Here is a 19,484-nt window from a genome sequence, read left to right on the forward strand (position 1 = left end):
TTGCCCCATGGTAATATTGATGCTTTATTTTTTCTTTTTATTTTCATGCATTTTAAAATTTTTCTGTGATGAACAAAGAGTTATAAAAGACTATCTATCTGAGCAAATTATCCTTCTTGGCTGTAGGAGGCCTTATCACACTTCCTCTCACCCTTCTTGGCTATCTCCTGCTTCCTCTTGTTTGACTTCATTTATCATATTAATAGGACATTAACTTACCCAAACCTGACATGTTCGAATTGTTAGCTAGGGAGTGGGTTTGTTACTTTCAGATGGAGAGAGCTAAACTCAGTGGGCTCTAAGGCTCCTTCTGATGCGAAAATAAACAGGCTTGACACTGTGTCGTGTATATGAGCCCTTTGCTATTGCAGACACACCCAGGGCTGTGTACAGGTCCAGGCTGGCTGTAGGGAGAAAATTCAACTACCTTTTAAAATATATATATATTTAAAAAGTCTTTTGAAAGCCATTACTGTATTATTAGTAGTAAATTAATCGCAACACATTCTATAGCTATGTCTTTCTCAGTATCATGGTTGAAAACTGCTATGTTTGAGGAACCAATTCAGTGACTTTGGTGGGGGTGGGGATTCATTAGTACACCACTTTCAAAGAGAATTCTTGTAGATTGGTATAGCTGTCAAAATAAGTTTTGATGGCCATTCCCTAAGAAAGGGCAAGTAGCCCCTCGGGTCTTTTTTCCATTTCTCCAAGCTCCGTGGATGGTCTCTAGTGTGCTATGCGCTACAGGTTGGCAAACGACTGCACACAGGCCAAATCTGGCCCACTGACTGATTTTGTAAAATGTTTTGTTCACTTACATAGTGTCTATGGCTGCCTTTATGCTACAGTGGCAGAGTTGAGTAGCTGTGTATGGCCTACCAAGTCAGAGGTGTTTACTATTTAGCCCTTTACAGAAAACATATGCTGATAGATCACTAAGGTTAAGGAATGTGCATGAAGGTAAGGAACTTGGGAATAAGTGTTGCCTGTAGGATCCTTCCCAGGAAAAGTTTGGGAACTTGCTAAAATCATCCCAAAGCCCTCTTCTGGTTTGAGAAATACATGTCTTACAAAATGACCTGATTTCTGCCAGCTTGATTTCTGAATTTTTTTACCCAACATATTTAGAAACAGACTTATAATGTTGGTAGCCAAAAGAATTTTTAATTCTGACATGGTAAAAATTCTAGACAAAAACAGAAAAGACAGTGAGGAAGATCTGTTTTTTTAACCAAGCACTGGGTTAGAAAGGAACTATGTAAATTAGAATGAGATTTGCTTAAGTTTTTTCTTCAGTGGTCATTTAAAAAATATTTTAAGTGTGAAAAATTATAGAAAATTTAGGTAGAGTAAAGGTGAAAACAGTCCCACCACTATGACAAATCACTGTTAAATTTTGTTGTATTTTCACCTACATTTACATAATTGTGGTCACAGTGTTTGTGTAGTTTTTGTGCTTTTTTAATTTAAGTCATATAGAAAGCCTTTTCTCAGCTTAGCCTAACCCTCATTTTCACTTGATGTGGAATATTCCATGGCAGGCCTGTGCAATCATTCAGCAGTCACTCTAAGATTGGGCAGATCACTGCGGGACACCTGAGCCGCCTTCCCGCAGTTTCAGGGCCTGCAAGCAGGAGAGCCAACAGTTTTGTTTGCACTTGGCACTGAGTTCCCTCTCAAATACAGCACAGGACTGTGGGGTTTCTTGTTGGTAATTGTTACTTGTTTCAGTTTTCCTGGTTAACGGACAGAATTTAAAACTTTGAGTGCAAAATGTAAAGTGATCCATATTCTGTAGAAGTATTGAAGCAGAAGTCTCTTCTTGGTTTATTTCCACTCCACTTTTTTGTACCCCAGACAGAATATTCATCTTTTTTACTTTTAGTGTTAATTCTTAATAAGATGTCAACTTTTTAACACAGTTGAATAATGTCTGGTGTGAAGAGTCATAAAGGAAAAGTATTCACAGTTTGCCTAGTAGAAATGCGTTCAACAAAAGTGAGTAGAATTTAGAATGATGACTGTTTTTTTGGAGCTGCAAGAGATCTAAAAGACATCTAAACCAACCTCAGCTCTTTTTAGCACTAAAGTAAACGAGCTTTAGAAGGTTAAATGGCTAGTCCAAGTGACCCAGCTTGAGTGTCGGTGCCAGGACCAAAACGGAACTTTCTTGACTTCTGCCTTTTCTGTTATACCATGCTGCTTAAAAGAAGTTTATCGACCTGCTTTATTTTTCTGCTTTATATTTTTGTTTTGGTTTTAAATGCACATGTAGCTAAGTTTGGTTCAAGGATTGGCACCAGAGCTAGGCTTTATGCTCCAGTGGCTAAAATTTATAGAAGAAATGCTTAGGATTTCAGAATTCATTTACTTTTCTTTCTTCTAGAGAGATGCTGTTCTAAGTATTTTAAAAAGTTTTGCCCTTGCCAAAGACACAAGGGCATACTCATCTCAGAAGACAAGGGGACCATCTACTTGAACCCTTGAGAGCTTACAGGGTCTCTGAGAATTTAACTCTGGTTAGGTCTAACTTGGGAGTTAGTCTGGTTCAGACAGCCTAGAGCCACTGAGCATGGAATTTGCCTTTTAGGAATAATTATGGGGTAGGCTTAACTTGATATCAGCAGACCTAAGGGCCCTGAACTGGAAGAACTTAAGACCAGGGATATAACCATCAACTTACCCGGAGGGGAGGTCTCCATTGACTGCTTGGAAGACCTGGGGTCCTGGGGTGTGGGTATTGCCGAGATGGTAAGTTCTGAGAAAGTTTGAAGCCATGGAATGGGGGGAGATCCTGTTCTTCATGGGAAAATGGAAATCTGGGATAAGTTGTAGTATATTGAATACTTGCTCATTTATTTCTCTCTAAATTCATTTGGTTATTTCAAATACTAAAATTTTATTACTTATAACTTAGTTTATACAATTCTGCATATTTGGAAACTTGAGATCCTGGGGGGGGGGGTTGGAGGGAGAGGAAAAAACGTTTATCAGGATTTTTCCAATAATCACTAAGCACATGGGACCCAGCCTCAGAGGAACTAGGGGGAGAGGAGAGATAGAGAAGAGAGGAGGGATAGAGAAGCACTTTAAGAAATTTTAACTCCTTCACTTAACTGAAGAGTGTTTAAACTTATATTCATACCTGGGAACTGACTAATATTATCAGATCTGGGTCTTGGAGAAATATTTTGGAGCGTATAGATTTATGGCAACATACTTTATAAATGGGCTCTACAATGTTCTGATCCAGCAGTGAGTATATTGGTGAGCATTGTGTTTTAGGAGGCTGTGATATGAATGTTTGTGGCTTTCTCATTTAAGCTGGTGGGTAAACAGAATGTCATTGCTCTTCATTCCACTTTCTAGTCCATATAAACCATATATATATATATATATATATATATATATATATATATATATATATATATACACACACACACACACACACACATATATATATGTGTTACGATTTTAGGTTTCTCTTGAAAAGGGGAATGAATATAGCAAAAGCTACAAAATAACCAACTTTCCCCTCTTACCGGACTTGCTAGGGGCAGAGGTTGGCCCAGTGTGGTTTGGCTATCGGTTCAGTCTTCTGTGCTTCTGAGTAATCTTATCGTCCAGATACTGGCACTGGAGATTGTTGTGTAACCTCTGACTTATATAAGGGTCCTTAGTGTGGTCTTGCTGTTTGGAGAAAAACACCAGGAGACAGTTTACAGTACTTTATATTTTTTGTTTTCCCACATTTTAAGCTGTTTATACACAATAAAAAATTATATATCCATTGAAAAGGGTCATTTTTTTTTTTTAGCTACTGATTTTTAATAATCAGCAGATTCAGTATAATTTGAATGTGTAAAAGAGTGAAGTGAAGAGAATCCAAGAAGCCCCTATATTGTCAATTTAGAGAAGCATTTCAAAGCAACAAGGAAAATTAAGGGCTCATGCTATTTACCAGAAGAACAGAGACATCAGTTCTTCCTGCGGCTATGCATCTTTCCTTTCCAGGGTAGGGAGCTGTTTGGGTACTGGCGTGGATCCTGGTTAGGAGTGGGTGGGGCTGGCACTTAGCTCCTAGGGCAAGAAAGGGAGGGCATGGAACTTGTTAGTTCCTAGTTACAACAGAAAATGGGGAAGAAGTTTCAGATCATGGAGCCAGCCCAAGCTTGTAGGCACAAAGCAAGAATAGAATCCAAGCTGAGACCTGCCTGTGGGGAAGAAACAAGACATAGCAGTCAGTTCAGAAGTAAAGCCTATGAGCATTCCTGGGACAGGTACCTTGGGGGGGGGGGGGGCTTTTTATGAACCCGTTCCAGCCCTCCCCCAAGGCCCTGAAGAGTACTAAGTGGGGAATCACAGTAGTTTAAGTGGGAAGGTTACAAAGGATTCTCTTTAAAGGTGGAAACCCATCTTAAAAGAAGGTAATTGGAAAGACCCCAAGATTGATTGTTAAAGGGGAGGAAGTAGTAAAACATCATTTAGTATGAACCCATTACAAAATATGGGGGGATACAGTTCTCATGTACACAGAAACTTATTTGAAATAGTATATACCAAATGGTCAATTGTAGTTGAGTATAGGGGATGTTTACTTTCTACATTGTTTCTATACAGTGTGAATTTTTACACAGGCTTATACCCATAATATAATGTAGCCTGATGAGGGCAGGGGCCTTCTTTTCTCCTGTCTGCCACAGTATACAGTGCTTTGCACAGAGTAGATGCTCAATAAATACTTCTTGAATGAATATTGCCTTTGTGCAGGGAAAATACTAGAAGGGGGATAGGAGATGGGCCTCAGTAATTTTATTGCAGTGCAGTATAGTTCTCAAAGTTGAGTTGTAGTGTAGCTCAAAGGCTTTCGAAGTTAGAAAACCTGCATCTTACTGGGCCAAGGACCAGACATCCAGTATCAAACTATTTGTTGTTTTTGCATAGGTTGTTACTGATTTTGTTTCTAAAATATAAAAGACCTTTCACTGTATGCTCCTTTCCTTGGTATTTCCCAGAAAGTTTTGAAATTCAGTACTCTGTAAGTACTTTTTTCCAAGGCTGTGCAGGAAGTTCAAGAATTTCTGGGAGTTACAAGGGACAAGGGGAGAAAACACCAAGGGACTGCTGGCAAAAACGTCATTTGCCCCAGCAGTGGTTGGTTGTACTCCAGGGCCAAGGAATCTAGTCACAGGCCACACATGTCTCAGCCAGGACAACCAGGGAGGAAATCCCAGTTTGCCTTGTCTTATACCGCTTTCCTGATGGGGTTCCCCCCCCCCCCCCCCCGCCGGCCTGGCCATTCTCTTTGTCTTTGTGGTATTGTGGTAGCAACTGGGAGAGCTCAGATCCCATGTTTCTGTTCCAAGCTTTCCTCCAAGGAAATCCCCCAGGTTAGAAAATGTATTGACTTATATAGATAGATCATCTCTGGAGCCACAGTGTATTTGTTTGTTCTCTTTTGCATTTGAATACATTTTGCTGTGCGTCAGAAATAGTTTGCAGAAGAAAATCTGACCTGGAAGACAATGATTTGGGTGTTGGGCTTTAACCCTGGCTGCTTTCCCTATATGTGCTGTGCACATGCAGCCCTGCCAAACTGCTGCTGCAAAATGACTTGCTTGCCACCTTCCACAGTGAGTGCTGGCCACCAAGGCAGGCCTTTCCGCTTCTACAGGTGCATGTAGTTATTTATTTGTAGCAGTATCATTTCCAGCTGAGAGGTAAAATTTAGAATGATGATTATGAAAACTGGACACTTAGAGGTTCTAACTAGATTAGATTAAATATATTGGATATAGCTGCTACTAAATTACTTGGAAATTAAGTGGAAAAAGTAAGTAGTAGAGCCGAGTTTAGTGTGTTCGTTTTCTCTCTGTAGAAACGTGTTTGATTTGTTTGTCTAGCATTGTCTCTAAGCAGATTATGTTCTCAGACCTGATTTATTTTCATTTCCTGCCATGCTTATAATATTTAAGGTACCTATAAGTTTTACTTGGTTAGCTCTGTTTATATTAATTCACAATATAGTTTGAGTTTTATTTTAACCATTGCAGTGATTTAAAACTATAATATTCTTGGTATAAATGTGGCAATAGAAGCATGATCATTTTATACTTAAACAGGCTGTTTTGTGACTTGAAACCCATGTAACACTTTAGAAACCAGGTATTAATGAATTTAAGCCAGCAGTTCACTTAATGATTCCATACCCAGATGGTCAAAGAAGATAATTATCTATGTTGTAGGGGTAAATAAAATATGAAATAACACATTATCTGGGGGGCAGAGTCCACATTAGAAACATTTTTATGTTGAGTACTGAAAGCTTATTCTAACGAAACAGATTGCAGAGGTTCCTCCCTAGAATTCAGAAGGAACTACTGTAAAACTTTGTGTTAAATTCTGAGTCAGTACCCCTGCTGGCACATAATGAATTGAGATTTCCACAGCTGAGGGGATTAGAGGTGGATTCCCTGAAGGAACTATGTTCTAGCAAAAAGAACTATGTTCTTTAAATGTTACTCACGCTATCATTTAGAAACTGGCTGTTTGAATACTTTGACAGCCAACATGGGTATACTTTAGTCTGTGCACATCTTTCAGGGATTTCTTAGACCTTTTTTCTAGCCTGCTGAGATGCTTAGGATTAAAACAAATTTGGGGGTTTTAGGGTTTTTTTGGTCTGTGTGTGTGTTTTTTAATGGGAAAATGCAATTCTCCTCTCTCATAAAGTACATTGCACCTTTCTTGATAGAGTGCTGTAACAGATTTGAAAACAGAAACACAGAATAATGAACTGGAAAGGACCACTGTCCTGACCCTTCCCCTGGCTCTAGAGCAGGTGCTGCACACTCATACCTACAGAAGTGAGACAGGACACAGGCATGAGGGGGGGAGGCCAGGGTTGGCATCATTCGTATTTAGTACTGCACCGGGCACCTGGGATTTTGGGAGCTCAGACCCTTCCAAACAGGATAGTCAATTGTGTGTGTGGGGGGGGGGGGGGCGAGTTGCAGGCCCAATGTTGCTAAATCTGGTATTTTGAAGAGATGCCAAAAGTAGACATCTTTATGTGAAATCTACCAGTTAAAAAACTTTTTTTTAAACGTCATGCAGGGAAGGGTCAAACAAAACGTGTTTATGGATCACACTGGCTCAGCAGTTTGCAACCTCTGCGCCTGATCCTTCCTGTTATTCTTATATTTAGCTCCCTCCTACCTCTTCACCCCACCAATCAAAACTTGACTGTTACAGTAAGGACTTCTGTTAGGGATTATCTGGTAAATCCTGTGAACTAATCTGCCATGTATTAATGGGACCTTTTTGCCGCCTCCTCTCCTCCAGTTCCTTGTGCTCCTAGAAAACATGCACTTTTGACAGCACTCCACCCCCAGTCAAAGACCACCCCCCTTTATTGTTTAATTCTCACACCTGACTAGGATGCTTTCAGACCACTAAGAAGGAGAGGGGACAGCCTTGTGATAAGCAGGTGGCTTGGGTCTCTGGTGTTCCTCAAACAAGATGGAACTGCTTAGGCCTCCTGTACCTAGGACTGGTGACTTCTTCCATGCCCAGATGTTTTTCTGCCGTGATTTTCAAGTATAAAGTACACCAAAACTTGGGACATGGACACTAGTTATTCATAGACTTCACAGGTCAGCTGGTTTAGAATCTGAACCTCCTAGCACCGTAACGTCAAGCTTAATGTCAGAGCAGTGGCCGTTCTTCTCTTTCCTTAGGGAGCCAGAGCAGGGCAATAAACTGTAGCTCTAGAATCTAGATTTAGAAGAACTGTCCTTTTGATAGGAACTGATGAATGGGATGTTGATTTAGGAACTAAACCGTTGTCTACTTCAGAAAGTTAAGTACCCCTTTTTTGGAATGACCTAAAAAGTTTGTAAAGTAAAAGAGTTGGTTTTTCCCTAAGGCTTTCAGGTTGTTCTGAAACTGGCCTGTAACAGGAAAAATCTAGGAGCAACAGTGAACATTGAAAACTGTGGAAAGTCGATTAACAGCCTCCTCTTTTAAAATAACTTTTCTTCCAATTATAAAATAAGAATTAAGATTTTGAAAATAAGTTAGATATGTTGATTATGTCCAACTTCTAAGATAAAGAAGTTGGCCACTATCTTAATATACAGCCTCCAAGTCATTTTTCTCTTTTTTTTCACTGACTGCATCATGAGCATCCTCCCTTGCCACTGAATATTCCTTCTCAATGGGTTTTTAATGGGTACATGTCAGTCAGACAGACACATGAATATACAATTTATTTAGCCAACCTTCTGTTGAATATTTAAGTGTTTCTGATATTTTTATTATAAATAATGCTGTAGCACACACACCTTTACATAAGCCTATCACCAGCCTTCTGAATAAGTATCTGGGAGTAGTCTGCTGCATCAACAGATAGGAACATTTTAAGGACTTCTGATTCAAACTATCAAATCTGACCTTATTAAAAATACTAGTTATGGCACTTACAGGTTCATTCTTAAAGGGCTTCAAGAAGGCAGTTTTCATTTCCCAAAATGACCAGTTGTTTGAAAGTCTCTAGGATTTCTTTTCTGCATTTCTTTGCATTCCTTAATGAAAATGAATGTGTTTGCCTTTTGTGTTTGACAGATTAGGGAGCAGAGACATATGATACTTTGTAATATGCTTTCATCTAGTAATCAGATCATCAGGCTGTTGCTTATTTTTGGATGCTTGTGCCTGGTAAGCAATTGTAGTAACCGCAGTGAGACCTGAGGTGCCTTCATTTCGCTGTTTCCAAAGCTGTGGTTTATGGGATATACTGGAGCGGCTTCAAGTCAGTGATGAGACACCTTCATGTTTTTATAAGAATGACCCATGCTGCCTGTCCTGTCAGTGTAAGTCACCTGGAAAGGGGAAAGAGTTGTGGAGAGGGTAAACAGTATTTTGGGGGAACAGATATTCGATTTATGAGCTCAGCTTTCTGCATAGACAGCTTGTGGTCCTTAAACAAGTCTTGTCTTATATGATTAATTTATAGCAGGGGATCTCCTGATGTAATTAGATACTTACCAAGGTAGAGCAGTTGCTCTTCATTCATTCTTCTCCTGTGCACCTGCCTTCTTGATAAGCAAGAACCCACTTACCCCCGTCTCCTTCAACCATTATTTAAACTAAATACCTGGTGGCCTGCAGTAGATAGTATCCAGAGCCTCATTTGTCATAATACTGACCCTGTTCTGTCTAAGCACTGAGGAGATGGTCACAGAGTGAGGGTCAGAGACATGGTCTGGAAGGATTGGAAGAAATTTTAGAAATACAGTTCTAGCTTCTAATTTTATAGTACCATTGGTTCCTAGCTTCAAAGAACTTATAGTTTTTTTAGAAATAATATATATATACACAGGAAAAGATAAAAAACAAGAACAAATGAAAAAACAGCACAAGGCAAGGAATGGTTTAGTGCCAAACAAGAAGCATCAATAGTAACAGCTCTCAGATTTCAGAAAGAGAGGAAACTTTGGGCCCTGGAGATCAGTGCCTCATGCTAGATAGTTTCTTTAGTTTGTTGTTTCCTTTTTTTTTTTTAACTGAGCCTTAAAGAAAGTAAAATTTGAAAATTGGAGGCTGTTCCTCCCAGATGGGTGGAATAATTAAAAGGCAGAAGATGTCTGCGCCCAGCTGGTGTGCCTCAGCAGTTGAGCATTGACCCATGAACCTGGAGATCACAGTTCAATTACCAGTGAGGGCAAATACCCGGGTTGCAGGCTCCATCCCTGGTGAGGGGGCATGCAGGAGGAAGCTGGTCAACGATTCTCTCTCATCACTGATGCTTCTCTCTCTCCCTCTCCCTTCCTTTCTCTGAAATCAGTAAAAATCTATTTTAAAAAAGATGTCTGGAAACAAGGAATGGGTTATTTTGACTTTTGTGACAGGTTTGTTAGCAAAACCCGTCTTTCAATCATTTGGCTGTATAATTTGGAGAGGACCTGGAGCCCCTTTTCTTACAGAGCAAGCAGAATTGTAAGGTCCATGTTTTCTTGCAGAACCTACAGTATCTCTATCACTGGCACTTTAGAGTTCAGAGATAACCAGCAGAGCCAAGTCTCCTTATCTTCCTGCTGAGCTCATGGGGTTGAGCCAGCAGCTTGTAGCACTATACACTTAGGTAGTTTTCTGGTGTGGGTATGGAGTGTGACTCATAGAGTATTTGGGGAACCTAGTCATCCTAGGTGAAGTCCTGGCTGAGAAAAGGTCTCCCACTTTTTGTAAGACTTGCTTCCCGGGGAAATTTACTGCCCAAAGCCTTAAAGTTCCTCTGTGCTTCTCAGTCAGGCCTCAAAGCTTCAGGCTTTATAAACCTTGAAGTTATTGGCAGTACCCATTGGAGACTTTCAAACTTTCAGTGAAGTCATAGGACTGTGCGCTGTAATTCAAGTAATTCACAAAAGATAAGGATTACAGACAGTTAGACATAAATATCTTCTGACCTTTTCAGATACTTAAAAACAATACCCCTTTCAACTAAAAACTGATGCTTGAATACTATACTTTGTTTTACTACCAGGTGTACTTCAAGATACTCAAAGATATTTTTCCTACCTAACCTGCCTGAAAGGCTAATGTTTGAGCTTAGTTCTTTTGGAGATTATGAAAATGTAAATCTTTCTTATTAAAATCAAATAATTATCAACCATTTACATTGTAACTTACCTCTGTTGGGAAGGATGAGGGAGATGAGATAGAGTTCAGGTTTGAAGTGGGTAAGAGGGATCCTCAACTTGTCAGTTTTGCTTTGATGTCAGCCCAGCCCATCAGAGTGCAGAGCTGAGAAAGTTCTGCTCTTGATGGTCCCACCTCTTGCTTGTGAGCTGAAGTTCAGATGCAGCTTCACAAGGATAGAAGTTGAGTGCTGTCTTCTAAAATGATCAGTCAAGTGGCCAGGAAAGGTGCCTGGACCTAAGAGGTAACATTTTGAGTTGGTTAGAGCCCTGGCTTGTCTAATTGGCATAAATGGACATATTTATTGCCCAAGTAGACTCTGGCTTTGCTGTGGGCCCTGTTTGTGTCCCAAGTGGTGACACCATTAGGCAGCCTTTGTAGGGGTGAAAACTAGTGCCACAGGAGTTGGGCAAGCAGAAAGTACATTTACAAGTACACTTAGCCTTACCAAAGTTTGGCTAAGGTCTGTCTGGCCCAGTTTTTTCTTTTTTCTTTTTTCTTTGTTTTGGATGAGATTGTGGTTCTTCTGGAGGAAATGTCCCTTTTACCCCTTAATCTCCTATTGTGTAGGGAAGAGAGTAGGGTTGAACTCTCATAAATGGGGATGAGCTCACGGATGAATTTCTGTCCTTCTTTCCATCCCTATTTACTGAAATGCATTTCAGGGCTATAAACTGTTACTTCTGCCTCATGTTCTTCCTGACCACTTGCTTCTAATTTAGGTTGCAGCTGTTGACATTTTAATAAAATCCCATGAGTACATTTGAAGATTTTGCATTAACCTCTTAACACCATTTAATCAGTCCTTGTTGGTGTGTCACACCAATAAATTATACATCTGCATTTTTACCTAGGAAGTGTGGACCTTTGGCACCAAAGAGTTCAATATATCATTAAGACAAGTGGCAGTTACTGTCTAATAAATGCCCCGGCACTTGACTGGCTTGATTCAGTTCTATTTACTGATTCACATAATTCTTTCAAAACGCATGCACACACCTGTTAATGAGCATATGCAAAAACTGAACTGTATCTTAGAAAATAGGATTGTATAGTACACTCACACAATGGAATATTATGCAGCAATTAAATTGTTTATGAAAAATTTCTAATGGTGTGGGAAGGTGCTTAACATATGTAAGCTGTGTGTGTGGTCCTCTAGCACCAGTATGAAAGTATTTGCATGTGTGAGGAAGGAGAAAGGGAAAGGACCCACAGGAAAGAAGTGCAACACATGGAGGAGGGAGTGGCTCTGTCTGGGTGAGAAGATTGTGAGTTATTTACATTTCTATTCTTTATACTTTTGTGTTGTATACAGGTGTGTTTTTTTATATTGACTGGGTATCAATTTTTTAATAAAAAATAAATCTAATAAGGGATTATAAATCATTTTAACCACCTACCTCAGTAAAGGTTTAAAATTAACCTTGCTAGGCCGGGCGTGGCTCAGCTGCTGAGCATCAACTTAGGATCCAGGAGATCCCGGTTCGATTCCTGGTCAGGGCATATGCCCGGGTTGCGGGCTCCATCCCCAGTGGGGGGGCGTGCAGGAGGCAGCTGATCAATGAGTACTCTCTCATCATTAATGTTTCTCCTCTCCCTTTTTCTCTCTGAAATCGGTAAAGAAATATTTTTTTTCAAAATTGTGAACCTTTAAGGTTAAGTTAATGCTTTCTGTGGAGAGACAATGAGAAACTTCCCCTCATAAATTTTAAAAATTACTTAGAATTTACCATTTGGCACTTTAAGCTATCTTACATGTCATTATGCAGTGTTCCTATAGATCAGTGTAATGCTGGTGCTAACTCACAGGTTTGCTGCAAATTGTTTGGAAAACAATGATTCAGACTTTTACAAAATTGATGGTAGCAGTTATGAAAATCCTGAAGCATTTTAGTTCTATGTCTTGTGATATTTATTTTTGAAAATAAACTTTATTGCATTGTAACAAACATCCACAAAAGTACACAAATCTTAAGTATACACAACTTACAGATTTTCAACATATCCTTGTAACCACATCATTTTATTTTTGTTATTTTGTATTGCTATATGTCTTTGACAAAATTTTCATAGTTCTACATAAAAAATATATTGTTTAGTGTTCTGTGGTCTCCATAAGTTACACTCTAAATATTTTGCACTTTTTGCTCTCATAATTGCATGAACTCTGGGATTTTACATTTTTCGAGGAGCTCTAAAATTTTATTCAGAATGTTGTTCTTCTTAGTTCATGACATGAAAAATGGCTTTTATCGATTAATAAATGTGAAAAGGTAATAACTGCAAATTATTGACATCTAGCCTTTGCAGATTTAATTTTTCTTTCATTCCCAATGTGGCACGTTTTCCCCTAGTTGGCTGGTTGTGTGGAACTTGATTCCTGTGCCTCTGCATATGATACAGCTTAGGTTGCTAATCTGAAGAAGCAGATCAGCAGCCAGCAGTAAGTGTGTCAGGCCTAGAAATCCTAGAACAGGCTGGGAGGAACTTTAGAGATCGTTAGCCTCAGACAGGGAAACTGAGTCCTCGAAGGGTACACGCCTCGTCCAGGGTCACCGAGTTGGCACCAGAGCTGAGTCTAGAATTGTGATCCTAAACCCCATTACTAAACTATGCTAAGTCCCTATTTTCATCTTAAAATTCACCCTTTCTACAGAAAATGCAATCCTCAGACTGAAATCTCAAGAAAGATAAATTACCTAACATTTTTCAGCCAAACTTCTTAATGGCGATAACCTGACAGCATCGACCTGTTTGGAAAATATCCCTTGGGTTACTTCAGGCGAATGAGGGATGGTATAAATGCCGGCCTGTAATTGTTTAGAGCAGTTCCGGGAGGATATTCAACTGGAATGACCCTGGCAATAGGGAAAGTGTGGCGTGATGTTGACTTGTGACCCTTCCCTGGGGAGAGAGCTGTGTCAGGAGACCCGCCAGAGCTTCTGGAACACAAAGTCTTCAGTCTGCTCCCCGTCACTAGACAAGGAGACAGACTACTGTGCCTGGAAGATGACCATCAATGTTATATGATTTTTTGTTTTTGAGATTTTGTTTCAATTGGCTAAAGGTAGATAAGTAAATAAGGCTGCTCTTTGGTTTGCTCAAGAGAGGCCAGAGAACATATTTAACAAGTACTGATGACTGTGGTGGGCCCTGGGGATTTAGTGCTTAATAAAACAAGTCTGTTGGGACTTAGTCTATGGAACTGGCAATCCCAAGGAGAGATCACCATTGCCCTCCAGAAATCTTGGTTCTGTTGGTATGTTGTATTAGTGAAATGCAAGAGTCTCATCAGAATAACCTGATTTTTGCCTACCTATAAGTTTGTAGGGAAAGGTGTCTTGTGAGTCTCACATGGCATAGCCATCCTTGGCCTGACCTTCAGTGCCACTCTCAAAGTCCCATCCACCAGACCCATTCTATCCTTCCTCACTGTGTTCCCAGAGTACAAGCCTTCCTCAGAGACCAGACTGATTGCTCTGTCCCTCAAGTCTCCATGGCTGTTCCTGTCTTTGAGCTTTTGGACATGTTTTCTCCCTTATTTAGAACACCCCCTCCCCCCCTTCTGTTTCTACAAATTCTGCCTAACTGGTGAGGCCCAACTCAGTTCTCATCTTCTCTCCTCAGAACTCATGTGGCACTTCTCCCCATACCATGCTATGGATGATATAACTACAGTTTAGCCTCCTGGTGACCTGTGGGCTCTGGGCTAGCCTGCCTGTGTGACCATGGCTGGAAGCTTTCCTGAATCTAGATTTCTTCATCTATAAACATGGGAATAATAATTGCACTTAGCCATAAATCATGCCGACTGATTAAGTTCCTACTATTAAAACCCATAGAACGAGGCCTGGGACATAAGCTCTCATTAAATATTTGTTATTATTCCTTCTAGCATATATTTAATCATGGCTTCCTTGTGTTATTGTTTAATCATTTTAAGTATCTATTTTTTTGGCCGCTAGTGAAATTATAAAGTTCTTTCATGAAGAAAGGGATTTGATTTTATACTTTTTGTTGACCTTTTCCAGCCATACATATACATATAATAGTTCTCCAATACATGAAACTATTACTATACTAAATAAAGAAAATAGATGGAACAAGAGTAAGAAATCGAAGAGAAAATATAGGCATCAGTTCACAGATGGAGCTTTCTTATGATTCTTAGAGCATGCAATTTGTTCTTTTTTTCATTGTTGTGAGTCTAATGAGTTCTTCTGTCACGCTCGCCAGAAACGTGAACATCATTTAACAAGGATGCTAGCAAATTCAGGAGGTTGTTTCAGACACTGTTCTCTTCTAGGCCTGGGCTGGGATGGAATCTCAGACAGTAGATTCTGACCTATCAGAATGTCTCAAAGCAGGTGGGTCCTGAGCTGGGTGTTACTAACATACCTCCCTTGCTGAGGGGCACGGGAAATTCACCGGTAGGGAGGAGGGGACCTTACCCTTCAGCCACCATCTCTCTGCTTTTCCCTCCTCTATTAGCAGCTTAGATGCTCACAAGCACCATCTTTACCGTCAGTGTTCACAAACATTTGGGGGAAATCAGAAGTTACCACTCTCTAGTGGGAAGAGGTGGGGAACCAGGCAGAAGCTTTCAATAAACAGCCAATTGCAGACAGGAGTTGTGATGGCAGGAGCTGCTGTAGGGGATCCTCGGCCATCCACCCAGCAGCCCGGGACTTTAGCCAGGGTCTGCACAGAGCCCCATGGGTGCCCTTTCTGTGATGAAAATGCTGTGTTTCTCCTTCTCCTAGGCTGGAACAAGACATTAAAAAGTTAAAGGCTGACCTGCAGGCCAGCAGGCAAGTGGAACAAGAGCTCCGCAGTCAGATCAGCTCCCTCTCCAGCACTGAGCGAGGGATCCGCTCAGAAATGGGCCAGCTCCGTCAGGAGAATGAGCTGCTGCAGAACAAGTATGTGCACCTATTGGGCCTTTGGTGAGCCAAGTGGCCTCACTGCTGCTTTTGATTCCAGGGATTGGAGCACAAGATTCATGATGACAAAAGGACCTAGCAGAGGGGTTTTTAAATGTTTAAAATATTTTATTTAATACCAGATATTCAACATATAAAAGCTGTAAGAACTTATTTCATTTCAACAAAAGTTTATTAATATTGCTATTTTGTTTTCTCTCGTTTAATAACTTCCCTTAGTTTAAAATAGTTATCAAGCTTTTGTGATAATATATGTAAAGTTGACAAGAAGTATTTCTGCCACAATTTGAAGCTCTTGGTCCTTTGAGTAAAAGTTTCCAGAGCATTATACTCTATTTACTTTGATTTCCAAAACTAAAAATGATATTGAACTTAGATTTTATTTGAAGAGACAAGCAAAAAGCCAGCTCCTCTGTGTGAATTCTTATGCTTTCTATTCATTCCGGAATTACTTCTTGACTCAATGTGGGTCTCTTCTTTTTTTAAAAATCGCTAAGAACTGTGTGTCTATAGTAGTGATTAATATTACAGGCTTTGGGTTTTCTGGGCTTTTCCCATTGAAAGAGTAGTCCTTCAACATTTTTAAGGACTGTAACCCAAAAGCTAAAGCATTATAGGCAAATAACCTTTCCTTTGCTCCTGACCCACAGATGTGATGGCTGTAGCGCTGATACATAGGAACATCTCATCCTTATTGATATGTTTAGATAAACTCACCTTATCTTACTACGTAAAACTAGGGGTGGCCATGGGCAGGGAAGGGAATAGGGCTGAAATTGCTATCTGAAATGAAGCTTCCTGTGACCCTGCAGGATCTATTTTGGGATACTCTGGGGAGAAACGTCTCACAGCTGGAAAGGAAAGGCTGTAGCATAATTCCATTCAGACAGAGAAAGACCTTCCCCCACCCGCCTTTTATCTGTTTCAGTGGGGCTGGTTCCATCCGTTGCACCTTGGTCAGACTGAAGTCCTTTCAGGGTGCTTTGGGGCACTTGAATTAGTTCTCCAGTTACACTTCCCTTTGATAGAAACTTGTTTTACCCTATTTTCTAAATTCCCTTCTGTAGCTAGAGCAGAGGTTAGGTGTGATTCTGTATCCTGCATGACAGCTTGCTTGTTGGTGTTTAGGAATTGTTAAATAATAGTGACATTGTGTATCCCTGGGCACCCTGGGAGTTGACATTTATGTTTGCTGTTCAGACCTCTTTTTTACTTTGGCCTTAAAATGATAGAGGAGTGATGGTTCTCCAGGATTTATAGTGGGTATTATAATTGTAAAACTCTGTGACAATCATTTCCATACAGGTTACATAATGCTGTGCAAGTGAAGCAAAAAGACAAGCAGAATATCAGCCAGTTGGAGAAAAAGCTAAAAGCTGAGCAGGAAGCCCGGAGTTTTGTAGAAAAGCAGTTAATGGAAGAGAAAAAAAGGAAGAAATTAGAAGAAGCTACTGCTGCCCGGGCTGTTGCATTTGCTGCTGCGTCTAGGTATGTCCGTGTCACCTGAGTGCTTCATCTATGGTGGCTTTCCTTGTACCGAGACAGCCATGGAAATTTGATGCCTTGGACAGGATTGGAAATACAACAGTCGTGCACAGATGGATTGCTTTTAAGTATGGTTTTATTAGCTGGTTTAAACTCCACCTGTGCAGGCTTGCACTCTTACGGCAACTTTATCCTCAGCTCATCCATAAAGGGGGGTGAGGGAATCACCATGCTTCCCACACCTGAGAGGCAGAGTGCTGCCCATACAAGGGTTTCCAGTCGTTTTGTTCAAGACTGATAATTACTAAATGCTAAATGCTTGGAAAGAACCAATCTAGAACTTTGTTCTCTTTATAGAACTTACTTTTTATCTTAAAATGGAAGAAAGATAAACTCTTGGTTCCCCAAGTACTGTGTACTCACTGCTCATGTCTTTGTTGGATATCAGCAAACTGTCAAATGAGCTGGAAAAGATGGGGAGAAAATGAAACATAAGTCACTTATGATTGAACTTGTGGAGTGATAAAAATTAGGGACTACTTCCCATACCATTGAAAAGAATGCAAATATTCCAAAACCTGGTATGTAACTGCTGGCTGAATATTTGCAAGGACAGAAGATAGTCAAGAGCCTCTTTGTTTTCGGCTTCTACTTCACTTTACTACTTTTTCTTTTCTCTTTGTTTTCTTGACTAGTGGAGTCATCTGCATAGTGGGGGTGAATTATGGGTTTGCAGATGCAGAGTGAGGATAAATTATTTCAAGTTTCTATTGTAATTTGTATCTATGTGATACAATTCTACTGGCATTCTTCCTTGAGTTTTGCTTTTTTGTATTTGGTGTGTTAATAGCCTTCTTTTGGGTTCTGGCAATTGCAAAATAATTGTTCAATCGTCAGTTTACCTTTTAGGAAATAACAGCAGGAGAGGACTCTTTCTCCTGCGTGATCCTGTCTCCCCACAGCAGACTCTGTACTGCAGATGGCTGAGCTAACTTGGCCTATCAGCATCGATACAGACCACAAGATACTTTACTAGTCTGCCTAACCCTAAGCTAATGTGGGCTTGTTTGTTTGTTCATTGTTTAAAGATTTGTAAGCATTTCTGAAGCACTTACATTGCAGGAGATTTTCCTGAATAATAATCTAGTGTGTGTGGCCTGTTCTGTCAATTCATCCAGCACCTGCCCTTTTTTCAAAAATCCACCAAGGAGGATACGGCAGTTCCTTAACCACATTGTGCAGTGCCTCTTAATGCCCGAGAATCAGTAAATTGGTTTTAGTCTCTACACTAAATCCCTTTTGTTTCCAATTAAGCTTGTTTTGTTTTGGTGTTATCCTTAGATGGCCCTAGTTTGCCATCACTTGGTGAGGTTGTTTTTATTCTTAAGTAAATCTCAAGGCATTAAGTCTCTTACTGGATCTAGTAGGCAGAGGACACCTACTTTCTCTATCAGGCTGTTTGTGAAATCTGAACAGTTAATCAGCTTTGAACTGCCCTTTGCCATCATCTTTTGTTGTATATTCTTATTGTAGCCTTAAGAGGCCACCTAATGTTGCTCCCTTCTTCTTGTGTTTACTCCAGGCCTCTGACAACTTCATTACTAAAGAAAGGTGACAGTCCCAATGCAGAGCCCCTCAAAAGTGAATTTTTTTTTTTTGGCTCACTGCCCCCTGCTGGGCATGTCCCACTCTGTCTTGTTCAGTTTGTGTGCATTGTCTCAAGTCATATGGTCTGGTGGGGAACTTGCTGGGAAACCTCTGTTCTTATCCTAGTTCTTTGACCTACAAAGTAGGTGACCTTGGGCTACTATATCTGTGTAGCTTCAGTTTTCTTATTTATAAAATGGGATAATATACCCTATCCCCATAAAGAAGGTATCGTGAGAAGGTATCGTGGGTAAAGTACCTAGCTTGGTGGCTGGCTTATATTAGATACCCAGTTAATGACAATTATTTTAGAGAGTTTGTTGAGATTATCAAAGAATAGAGAGAATGAGCAGAATGAGCCAAAAGCTAACACCTGACTGACTCTGGAGTATGAGAGAATATCAATCCTGCAATATAAGTAAACATGTAGTCTTTTAAGTCCCCTTATTTCCTTCTCTTTTTCAAAAGGGGAGAGTGCACCGAAACCTTACGGAATCGGATCAGAGAATTAGAGGCAGAGGGCAAGAAGCTTACAATGGACATGAAGGTGAAAGAAGACCAGATCAGAGAACTAGAACTGAAAGTTCAGGTAATGGGAGAACCAAAGACTTCTCGTACTTGAATTCCTCTTCTACATTTTGATTTGTGGTCTGTGATATAATGTGGAGATGGTGCCTTTTGATACAGGCAAATCCCATTGCACCT

At 40.2% G+C, this 19,484-nt stretch overlaps 1 protein-coding gene across 2 annotated transcripts in view; it reads left to right on the top strand.

The window, feature by feature from the left end:
- The window catches only part of MACO1 (macoilin 1), a 54,411-nt gene that overhangs the window by 26,560 nt on the left and 8,367 nt on the right, over positions 1–19,484 (top strand). For both annotated transcript variants that reach the window (XM_087820225.1, XM_016219058.2), the window contains exons 7-9: positions 15,468–15,626; positions 16,953–17,135; positions 19,248–19,368. In XM_087820225.1, the coding sequence (XP_087676351.1) occupies positions 15,468–15,626; positions 16,953–17,135; positions 19,248–19,368 (463 nt within the window). The remainder of the gene's footprint in view (positions 1–15,467; positions 15,627–16,952; positions 17,136–19,247; positions 19,369–19,484) is intronic.

This window comes from Miniopterus natalensis, chromosome 9 (genome assembly GCF_054644295.1).
Source record: "Miniopterus natalensis isolate mMinNat1 chromosome 9, mMinNat1.hap1, whole genome shotgun sequence".
Taxonomy (NCBI): domain Eukaryota; kingdom Metazoa; phylum Chordata; class Mammalia; order Chiroptera; family Miniopteridae; genus Miniopterus; species Miniopterus natalensis.